The 11,969-nt window shown below is 38.1% G+C and overlaps 1 protein-coding gene across 1 annotated transcript; it reads right to left on the reverse strand.

The window, feature by feature from the left end:
- Window positions 1-23: 23 nt before the first annotated feature.
- Window positions 24-5,768, reverse strand: LOC149739987 (organic cation transporter protein-like). Its single transcript, XM_089873337.1, has 13 exons — window positions 5,515-5,768; window positions 5,139-5,245; window positions 4,315-4,524; window positions 4,002-4,105; window positions 3,724-3,878; window positions 3,009-3,198; window positions 2,700-2,823; window positions 2,558-2,649; window positions 1,909-2,129; window positions 1,574-1,682; window positions 1,374-1,473; window positions 945-1,090; window positions 24-436 (listed from the first exon to the last, which is right to left on the reverse strand). Exons 1-13 carry the CDS (start codon window positions 5,639-5,641, stop codon window positions 346-348), a joined length of 1,776 nt encoding a protein of 591 aa, XP_089729463.1. The 5' UTR covers window positions 5,642-5,768; the 3' UTR covers window positions 24-345.
- Window positions 5,769-11,969: the final 6,201 nt, after the last annotated feature.

The raw sequence follows: 11,969 nt of genomic DNA on the forward strand, positions 1-11,969 counted from the left end.
GTTTTTTTTTTATTCTACATCTCTTTCGTTTTGTATATGCTTTCAGCTGCAAGGGTAGTAAGAGGCACGTTTCGAAAGTTATTTAAGTGGTACATGTCATAAAAGAAGGTAACTTGTTCTAATATAGTACATGATAAAGACAAATTGCTATTTCACTAAATACAATCGTTTGTTACAGGTTAAAAACGCTCCACGGTGCAATGTGGCGTTGTACGAAAATTCATAAAGCGAATGCATAGTATCGAAAGCTTTGGCTGCAATGTACTTTAGACCCACAACGAAAGGTAAGTGCCGTGTATAAGCATTAGGCCTGTGATGAGACTAGCTCAATACGTGTGGGCAAGTTTAAATTGAAATTTCTTCAGTTATTAGCGGTGCTGACTTCGGAACGCCATCAACCGGCATGACAAACTTCTTTTTGTTATTGTTGTTAAGCCTGCAATGCGTAACTAATGAATAACATCCGCTTATTGAATAGTATAGTGGGAGGGGGACGAAATATATAACTATTCTGATCGTGTTTTAAACAATTAACAATGGTCTATGAAAGTCGCAAAGACAAGGTTTTATAATTCCCTGAATGTTTTTTTGTTTGCTACCAAAATGTATATGGACTATAGGCATAAAATCAGAAACAGTCGATGCATTTTTTGTTAAGCAACGGATTCATTTTAATGTTTTATAATTGAGTATTGTTACTGTATAGTAATGTTGGGCAAGACAGGACACCTTTTAGACATATTATCCTGATCGCACTTTAAACAATTAACAAGGATCTATATGAGAGTCGTGGGGATTTAGTTTAATAATTTTTTTTTTGTTTACCACCAAATGGTAGGCCTACGAGAAAACAAAATAAAAAGGTGTAGGCTACCATCTCTCCCTTCCCTACTATATTACAAATTTCTCATCAACAAAGTTATTTACAATCGTAAAACACTCACGCTAGTTTATATTCTTTGCTCATTTTCCTGTGCATTTTATAGAAATGCTGAGCATCTGCCATTGTACAAAGCATTGACATTCCGTTCGTCTCTGGGCATCTGGAAGCCATCACAGCGGAAAGAAAGCACACCAAACCTAAAACAACCTATGGATACAGCAAAGGTACCTCGGTTAGTTATATGACCTCGTTGCTATTTAATGCTGGGACTATTTTATTGTTTGTGTAACGTAAAGCGAAAATCGGTTCTACTTCGGTTAAAATTGCTGTTCATGTAAAATAAACGTAAGCTTGTTTTGACTTTCCCATGGCGTCACTTACAATACGTTTGTGTTTACCATAAAAGTAATCGAGAAAGTATACTGTTGTAACGCATTTAAAATTGCAAAAAATCCGTACTGCAATGACTTGAAATGCACAAATGATTTACCGGCAAAATCCAAGGTACTTTGCTTTGAGTTTGAAGCAGAAAAGGCGCGATAATGCTTGCCATTCTCGCACCAGCTGACGTCACACCAAGGGCTGTGTTTCTGCAAGTACAATATGCAAATTAGCTATGCAGTTGTGGTATGATACGTATGCTTGCATTGCATCATTTCGCAGTCTTGGTGTTTGCAAAACAAGACTCACCGGATGTGCGTAGGATACAGTTCGGCAGTATACAGAAACAACATGTTAAACGAACCGCTGATTGTGAATTTTGCAATCAGCAGAATAACCACTTCAGCTGTGCCAATACCTGAAAACAAAACTTTTCGTAAAATAACAGCAGTTTTAAACGCCCAACTCCTTAAAATAAGCAATGCATTGAAAAATTTTAACAATGATCACCAATAGACACTGTACAGGGATATGCAAGTAAACAGTAAATGGTTATAAAACATTCAAAGCAGTCTGTGCAGGTAAAGCTGTGGTAACAATTTCGACTGTGATAATAATTTCTCGCGGTCAGCTCACACCTATACCTGTACTGTCTTTGAATGCAAACTTCAACACTTCATTGATAATCAGTAGACTGCCAGATATCACCAGCGCTATAACAACAGTTTTTGCTCGCCCGAACTTGTGGATGAATGGAACAACAAGAATGCAAGCAATAGATTCAACCAATCCACTCAGCGCGTTGTTAAGAAAAGGATTTCCTGCCCAGCTTCCAACGTTGAAAGATAAACAGAAGAACACAAGGCTGCGCGTTCAAAAACAAGTTATTACAACTTGCAGTCAGAAGAATGAACATTATTGAAAGAATAGATTAAATTAACATGGGTAAAACACGTATCTGCCCAAACAATACTAGTTCGTTAAAAAACTGCCGAATGTTAGTTCATTATATTGCGAAGTATATAAGTAATAGACACATGCTAAGCAAAGAAAATGATGTTTGTATTTACATATAGTAGGGTGGGAAAAGATGGGACACCTTTATAGTCCATCTTCTCGTTCCATTTAGCAGTAAATAAAGGACATTCATTGAATTGTAAAATCGTATTCTCACGACTTTCATAGACCGTTGTTAATCGGTTAAAACACGATCAGGATATTTGGATATTATGTACTAAAAGTGTCCCATCTTCCCCCACACTACCACTTGAAGATTACTGTGGTCAGAAATACCTATTTATGAACCATTGAAACGTCATCACCACAAGCAGTAGAACCATTCGCGGCTTCATGCACAACATCAGTGGTGAGAAATCCTCATGTTTCTGCACAACAAAAATATCAATAGACACCATGTTTACATACAGTTGCCCACCTTCTCGCAGTCGTCTATCTCTGCGCGTTCCCAAACGTTTTCATTCAGTGTTCTGCCGTTTCTCTTCGCCATTTTCCTGCATACTTCCTTTGCACAGTCAACTTTTCCTTGTGTGAACAGCAACCTGGATGTCGCAAGCAAAACGTGACTAAAGAAAGTGTCAGGTGAGACTTGACACACGACCGAGAAATATGTATGTTGTAAAAGTTTGGTCGTTTCTACTGAGCATTGATTGAACCCCAAATAATGAACGGCGTTTTTTGTCGAGTTAATTATAGGCGGGAATGTGAGATATTAAATCGAACAAACCTCGGTGATTCTGGCATGAAGGGTGCGATAAATAAGAAAGGCAAGAACAACAAGCCAAGGGAAAGTTCCAAGGTCCTCCAATGTCGGAAAAAATATCCCAAAATGGAAAGCGTCATGTAGCCAAACCCGGACCAAACACCAAGTTGCAACCCGACCATAGCACGGTATGGTGCGCCGACTATTTCTACAGCTGTAATGTAAAGGCGTTTAAGCAAAGTGACTTGACCCATTTCTAAGCAACTGTGAAATAAATTTCGATTAGACTTTGGTTGCTGCGTTACATAAGTGCTTATCTGTGTACTGTGTCACTGAGTACATTTACGTCTGAGTTGAAAACGTGATCGTTAACTATCGTCTTTATGTAATTATAATAGCTCTTACCTGCAACTGATTTACTGAATTCAGTACTGTGTCAGTAAGTATTAACTAAGTTCCAGCTGTACTAATCTGAGCGATGTAAAGTGTGCTAAACTCATCTAAATTTAATTTAATTTTGCTTTTCTTTTATCTTTCTTGGATAACCTTGCCTCGCCTAACAACCACATACAAGTTTGAAAGAATATAAATAGAAGGTGTGTACAATTCGGCACCTGCTGTGCACCTTTCCAGGGCCATTTCGGAGAGTCAGCACGCTCGTTATCCCCGCCGAGTTGCGGACCTCCTGTTTCATTATTTAATAATTACATATAATATTAAATTCACACCAAAACCTTACTATAAACGGACATAGCGACCAACGTTGCGATTGAAGATCCACCCACAATAAAGCGCATTATGATGAAACTGAGGAAATTCGGACTGAAGGAGCAGCAACTTGCCACTATTGCGTTCAATGCTGTAGCTACTGCCATTGTCCTGATACGACCGTATCTATCAATGCAACAACACGCATGATTTTAAGCTACAAAGAGTGGAGCGGGGTAAGATGGGACGCTTTTTGAGTCTGTATTACAAGTCTTAAATTACAAAAAAAATTACGGCAATGTTAATTACCGGTCGGCGATGTTTCCCCCCACCACTGAACCCAACAACATCCCAAGGCAGAAGATGGCTGTTGACAGTGAACTGAGACTTTCTCTCTGACACACCAGATTCCACTAAAAAAAAAAACAAATAATAGCTTACACATATTGTAGAGGTAGGCCACAAAATTCATGCTAATAAAGCATTTTCGACTTAGACAGCGCAATTCACAACAGCTGCACACGTAGACGCAGTTATCATTTCAGAACATGACGAAAGACTTTCTCAATATAACTTGCTGACGCGGCGCGTCTGCCGTAGACAAACTTCGGAATTCATTTACCTCTGTTGTAATAGTTTCCTTGAAAACACTTCGATCGTAATAATAATGGCCATTGCAGTCGTCAGCAGTTTTTGTCGCATTAGTAATAGCAGATATGGTTGCATTGAGACATTCCTTTGTACGGTTGCTACATTTGATTCTTTCTGTGAAACTTTCATTCGATTGGCCACCGCTGAACTCGTAAACGAATCTTTCGCATTTGCTGTAACTCTAAATAGGACATACGATCTATTTAGATATGTGTTTGTTTATCATTTTACTGCTAAGAAAAACTTGAATGGCAAAACAGTTATATCTTTGGGTTTAAATATTTTGTGACGTGGCTTAGATTAAAACCACTTTTGGTTGCTTGTTTATACACCGCATGTGTGTACCGAACCAGCACTTCAAGTTTCCCAATCTTGTGGTTTAAAAGTAAACCTAACAGACACCACTCCAAAGGTTCGATACGGATGGTTAAGCCACGTTCACACTGACCCCTCGTCATAAGTGGCTCTTGAACCGTTGAAATATGTGATGGTTGAGTGTGCTTAAATATACCATACTGTAAGTTATATGACGCACCAGCATCCTCATTACCCAGAACATAGCTTACTAATTAGGTTTAGTCGGCTGTTCAGCAAACACATAAAACACGCGGCATTCAAACGCGCTTCGGTATATTACATTTATCACTTGCAAATCAATGGGGTTTAAGGCCTAGAAACTTTATTATATTTAAAGCATGTCAGTTTTACCATACCCTTTAATACAGGGAAACATTATAAACATGTTTTAAGTAAATACGTACTGCAATGTAACAACTAAAACTCGTTTCAACTTACATTGTCTATTTTTGGAATGAAAAGTTGTTTCAGCTGATTACTTGTGTTTGATTCTTCGATAATTTGATCCAAACCTTGCACGGAACAGCGATGTTCTGCTTGATAAGCTAAAAATAGAATAGTTTTGGTTGTCGTAAGGCAGTATAAAGCGTCACACGTTAATATAAATTGAAATTAAAAACCTTTAAAATCTAAAACAGGTTGTAAATTAAAGAATTCACAAACAAAAAGGAAATTCTTTAAACTTTATTGGGAATTCCACGAGTGTTCGTTAGCTTGACAACAGCCTTATCAAAAGTAAACAGGAAAGCTAAACATTACGTGAGTGTTATCATATACTACAGCAAAGTCATTGACGATAATATGTTTTGTTTACCGAGAAAAACGACGCCGGACAGATTGCATGCAATAGGTACCATGGACCACAGAGCAGCGCAGATGAGAAACAGTTGGTATCTTCCAAAATATCCAATCTCTTTCAGTACCAAATCAAAGTCAATCATGTTGCTGGATTGGTAATCGTAACCTTTGTTACCACGAAGGTCGCAGATTTTATAAGTTTCAGTTTTCGCCTGCTATAGCTATTTTGATTCACCAGCTGACTTGAATGGCCTAAAGCGCTGCTGTAAAACAAAGAGAAAATGTCGACCTTTAGCCTTTACCTTTCTCTCGTATTTCATCAGGGATAATATATATCCAGCTCGGTGTCGCCTGGCCACTTGCGCAGGAAACATCACAATTTTAACCTGACATGACCTCGCGGTATCTGAAGTGACTTGTATTTGGGTTCCGTCGATCGTATATACTATTTTGCCGACCTTTTTCATTTGGCATTCTCTCTCACCGTGTGTTATGCTCAGGACAATGAACTAAGCTATCCTGTACACAGATTCTGTTTACCACTCGTGGCGCGAAGTCCTTCAAAACGTACAAAACAAGCATGTCGATCACTGTCAGGTTGAACACAACGTACGACGCTGTAATATTGCTAACTGACAGCTGTTTTCTTGAGCATCGTTTGGTAAACAAGTTATATTTACGTATGTAAACATAAACATTTGCTTTTGCTAAACGTGTAATGACTTCTGCTAGCTTCTGCATTCCGTACACACCTTGTCAGATAATAAAATGAGTTTTCCCAGACATTTCTTGACATCGTGCATTTGTTTTGCGAACAACAATTTTATGAATTTGCATGTAAAATAGCGCAACGTATTGTCTTACAGTGTATTCTCACATCTACTACATTGAAACCACAGAAATAATAATAATAAGAATAGAACGCGCATCTTCAATGTCGATAAAGGAGAAAGCTGATACACTCTCCTTTTCCGCGAGTCGTTCCCGTTTACTATTGTAGTCAATGCAATCCAGGGCGTTTTATGTAGTTTCTCCTCGTTTTTGACCTAATTTAAAGTTATAGGAAAAAATAACTATATCCAAAAAATATATATATATTTATAACAAACCGTTAGTTTAAACGTTTTTAATTAAATTTAGTAATTAATTAAATTTCCTAAACAAGCGCAAAACAGTAAGCGTTAACGTACCAAATAACTAAACTGGCCTAATAAACTGGAATAGTTGATGTACTTTTTAAAATAAACAGCTAAAACATCCTAAATCCACTGTGTGCCTATCTTTTACAATGGAGACCAAGCGAAATGGGGACGGAGTTGGCGGTCACCTAACGTACTATTTATTAATTGCCGAAACATTTCATTTTATCTCCTATAATTTGACCATAAAGTCTCGAATCAAATAAAGTACAATCAGTGAAATAAATCAAATGAATACAACGGTAATATGTAAAAGAAAATGCCGTTTAAGACGTACTTAAACTTCCTTAATTCTTTAAACCGACACAACATTTTTACTTGGGACGCACTGTTGCCAGTAAAAATGCATGAATCATCCGATCTGTTTATAAATAAACATCATCCTAACTTACAAGCAATGCAGCCTATTCTATGCCTTGTTACTACGAAACCGTTTGACGCCCTGTTCTCACACAAAGTGCAAATGTTCTTCTAGCAATTTGGTTTTATTGCGAGCATAAATCGCTCGCGTGTGTTTAGTGCAACAAGAAAGCTTTAAGTGGCCAATGCGATTACGGCAAGAAGAGTCGACAGATTTGTCATATTGGTGTTTACATCTCGTGCGGCGGATATTACCACCAGCAACATAGCGTATGATACTTCAACTTTAAAGCGCATGCGATCAAGGATTATATAAATTAGAACTCTCTTTATCATTCAACTACATTCCTCCAATACAGCTCTGCATAATTCATTCTGCTGAACTGGCGTTACCTTCGCTTGCATATTGTGGAATATTTGTTGCTTTCACTTAGTAATAGTAAGTCAAGGTGAGCCTTTAATTGTGTCACAAACACTATTATTTATAATGACTGCGATTCTGTCACACCTGATATTTGTAACACGGTCCGTTTTATGAATATTTGCATGTAGTTGGGTGGGGGGAGATGGGACAGCTTTTCACTTTATTTCTCTTCCTATTTGGTGGTAAACAAAGAACAAAACCGTATCCTCACGACTCCCATATGCCTTTGTTGATTGTTTAAAACACGATTAGAATATTTATATATAATATGCTAAAGGTGTTCTATCTTTCCCCACCCTACTATATATATAAAAAAAATCGGTTTCCAAAACAGCACCACTCGGGAACGGATTTTTCGCACAATCTGGAACTCCCGCCGAGAGTATACACAGTAAAATAAACAACGATCCTCTTTCCGTAGTTTGATTGAGGAATTATGTACACTCATACTGAGAAATCAAACAAATTATAATATGCATGAGCCAGAGGTCACAGACCACAAAATATATCTTAAAAACTTTATAGCTTACGAATGCTAACACAAGAAGTCTATTACGATTTTTCTTCTATGTGCTTATCTACATTTTTTTATTCTCTATTTTGAATATATGTTTTCCAGAACCTATTTTCGCTTTCAGATTTTACAGAACAATGATCGTTTGCTTATCTTTTTTGTACGTCATGTGTTTCGCCTTTTTTAACACACTATGGCTGGCCTATTTAAAATGCTATAATGCGTATGATACCAGAAAGGTATATAACTTCCTATTTTAAATGATAACATATTGTTTATACATTGTGGTATTGTTTATGTGAACGACTAAAAGTAGAGTACAGTCAACGCGTATTGTGTATACTTTCGTTAGTTTACAGATATCGTTGTGCTTACCCGCTATGCAAGTAAATCGTGTTTTGTTAGGTTGAAGTAAGGTTTTTAAACATGATTTAAATTAGAATCACTCTGTAGTTAATATGACATTTTATAACAAGTGTACTGTGGGGTAAGATGGGATACACTAAGCAACTAAATCCTATATTCCCTGATCGATTGTTTGCGAATTAACAAAAGCCGCGTAGGTAGGGTGTCGGAAGATGGAACATCTTTAGAACATAATATTCAAATATCCTGATTGTATTTTAAATAATTAACTACTGTATATATCATGAGGTTATGGTTTTATAATTCCTTGAATGATCTTTGTTTACTGCTAAATGGGACGAAAAAATGAATAGAAAGTGTCCCCTTTTAACCCCCGGGCACTCTACTACAATGCGAGCAAAGTCTCTGCCATATTTGTTAATGTAACATATGTACAGAGAATATTTTTTGATTTACCCTCCCCCCCCCTTATTTTTTTCTGACTGAGCCACTGTATGTGTGTGTGTGTGTGTATTATTGCAATGAATGTTTCAATTTTGAGTCAATATAACTTTATTTTTTATTTAGGTAAACGCCAGCAGCACCATGCGGTGAACCAAATCAGAGATCTCTACCACACGGTCGCGCTGTAGCTAAACAAGTCTTCGTGATTAACAGGTTCAGCCAAATTTACGTTCCTATTCTACATATTTATTGTAATATTTTTCATTTTAAGGCTTAGTTCGTTTTACTGAAAACACAAGCCAAAAATACAACGTGATAAAGATACATTTCATCACTTCTTTGAGGAATACACACTCTCGGATTTATAAACTAACACAGATGTATCACCTCCTAAGTTTCTGTTTACTACAGCAACCTAATGAATAGGTAAGTGAAATGTAAAACCATCAGCATACCGAAGTTAAACAAAAGCAGTTAACGTTAACCGGTCATTCGAGCATCGACCATCTTTAGGAATTTAGCGCCATAAAGAAATTTACTTCGAAATGAGTTGGTGAACGGCCTCAATACCAAACCAACTGACCAAGCGCTGTTTACGAGCGAAACGGTCAAATAGCTGGAGCTCTCTCGTGTGTGCTTACTCCGTCTTTTCGGAATTCAATACATCCGTCCGCGAGACCTCGTAGTAATAACAACAAAGGCTACCTGTTGATGTAGCTATCATCGCTCGTAGTCAGCATACAAGGCGAATGACCCGCGTTCTTGCTCGCAGGATTTGTAATTGTCATGTCGCGAACTATATCTCAGTGCGAACATACATCGTAAGGTATTCTCACTGATGAGTGTAGTTAGGAAAAATCACGCGGCGTCGGATCTTCGCCATGTTTCCTAACTGTATTTCATTTTGAGCTTAAAGTGTTAGCCGTAATGGGAAATACCCCAGGTATTGTAGTGTTTAGATACCACATAGTTTAACTAGCCACTCAACGTTGCAATGACAGGTCACTGAAAGGAAACAGTTACTTGATACTTCGGTCTATTTGCGTTCGTGACTCACACAACGTTATTGTCAGGGTCAGTGCTTGCCAACCTCGAAAGACTGAGAACGTAAACTTGTTTAGGTTTAAGAAAAATACCCCATATAGGTGTAACCCTCATCTTTCGTCGCAGGTTTGTCTGCGTACCGCGCGTTCATTGAAGCACACCGAATAGAGCAATAACCACTAGGCCCAAACTGGCTTTTGTAACTCAGTATCTTGTTGTATGTCTCAGTTCGCTTCAGCGTAAAACAGGCAATACAGGTTCAGTAGTAAATTCTTCGACGAAGTAAACTTGCAATTATAATTACACTAAAGTGTTTGTTTTTACTCGAAGCAGTGGTGATTATACGAAATGAAGTTTTTAATCAGGAAGTTAAGTGCTTGGAAGATTTAATGTGCGTTAATTATGCCTCGGGCTCCGCGAGGTTTAATCAAATTTTTGCTTTCCGCTTCGACGCAACAGCTCCAAACCAGCAACTTGTTTAAAAGTTATTAAGAAATGTCTGCTGAGCGATAAGAGACGTGATTTATTCAATTTTAACTGAAGCCAGTTGACTCGTGTGGTGTACCACTGCTACCACGCGAGGAATGTCGTTATATTAAGGTCAGTAATGGACGCAGCATTGTACAATATATTTATATACCGATCGTACAGCAAGTTAATTATGAAGAAATTGGCATTATTTGTCAGCATACAAGAAAGTAATTTAAATACAGTCGAGGTTTTATAATACAGTAAACCATGGGGTTACAGTTTCACTTTTAGCTGTACTGTTTCGATAAATTTTATTTATGTATCCAGTGGTAATTTCGTCGACAGTTTTGACGGTTTGTATTTTTGAATTAACTGACATTGGTCGAAAGGTAATGGTGAGTGAATGATTGTACTTCGTACAATGGACCACTTGCCGCTTGACCTAGCGTGAATGGACCTGGAATGTTTGTCAGTTAAGCTTAGCAGTGAATGACGCCGTGGTATTACTAAACTATTGATGAGGTACTTACGGTACTTTTATCGTAAACATCGCGACTTTGAAAGAATAGCGAATCCACGGTAAACATAGATAACACTGATCATTGTTATTGTGTTTGCTGCAGTACGAACGCTCAGCACCCAAGGGCATTTATATATGCGTCCAAGACATGCTTGCATTCAATAGAAATACATGCTTAGCCTGCGCTCGGCTATGCTAATACTATTTACCCTCGCCAAGCATAATGATTCTGTTATGCATCAGCGTTTGGTTCAGTCATTCTCGCCCCCAGGGTCCGTCAATTTGGCCGGGCCCTACTATGGCCAATGCAAGGTTATAGACACTGCGTCTTCTCGCGCTGTGGTTCACATTCCGTTCTGCCGAGTGAAGCAACCAGCAATTTGACAAAGGCGACGATTTCAATCCAAAAATCACGACTCACACCTGCTGAACAGATTTGAGTTTACACCTGAATGTTATGTATAACATATGTCAAGATATCCGTCATTTCATTTATTTTGCAACGACTTTTTAGCTCTTAACTTTGCGCAAACTAATTTTGCTAATGATAATGTAAAGTAATGAATTCTACAGCGACGTATTTTTAATTTTCACGATTGTGTGTCTGGTCTGTATTTGAAAACAAGGTCAGTAAGATGCAAGCTCAGCGACTGCTGCTGCTCAACCGTGACCGACTTATCGAGACATTTTTTTACAAAGTGAAATAAAAAAAAAACAGTCACAAAAGGTAGTTAACGCTCTTATGGAAAGGAAATCTCAATGCGTAACCCCGGTTTAGAAACTGGCTTGATAATAGAAAAGGTTGGTGACCTTAGCACGTCCACTTTAGCTTCTTCGCGCCACTGCTAACACAAATCTATCCACGCCAACCACTGACGCCATGTTGTACTTGTTTCATTTTATCGCGGAAATGATCGGTTGCCCGGGGCTCGATAAATAATAAACACTCGTTCAATGTTCCCCGGCAGCACATAAGGCTTAGTTCGCTGAGTGCCGTGCGTTTGCTGTGTATATTCTCCTGTATTCCACATACCGTAATTGAAAATGTAAGCACAGTCGCTCTTCGCCGCGAGACAGAATTAGCTCGGTGACTCGCTGCGAGTCTAATGTGTTGTTACTGCATACACTG

The sequence above is a fragment of the Ciona robusta genome, chromosome 2 (assembly GCF_009617815.1).
Source record: "Ciona robusta chromosome 2, ASM961781v2".
In the NCBI taxonomy this organism is placed as follows: Eukaryota; Metazoa; Chordata; class Ascidiacea; order Phlebobranchia; family Cionidae; genus Ciona; species Ciona robusta.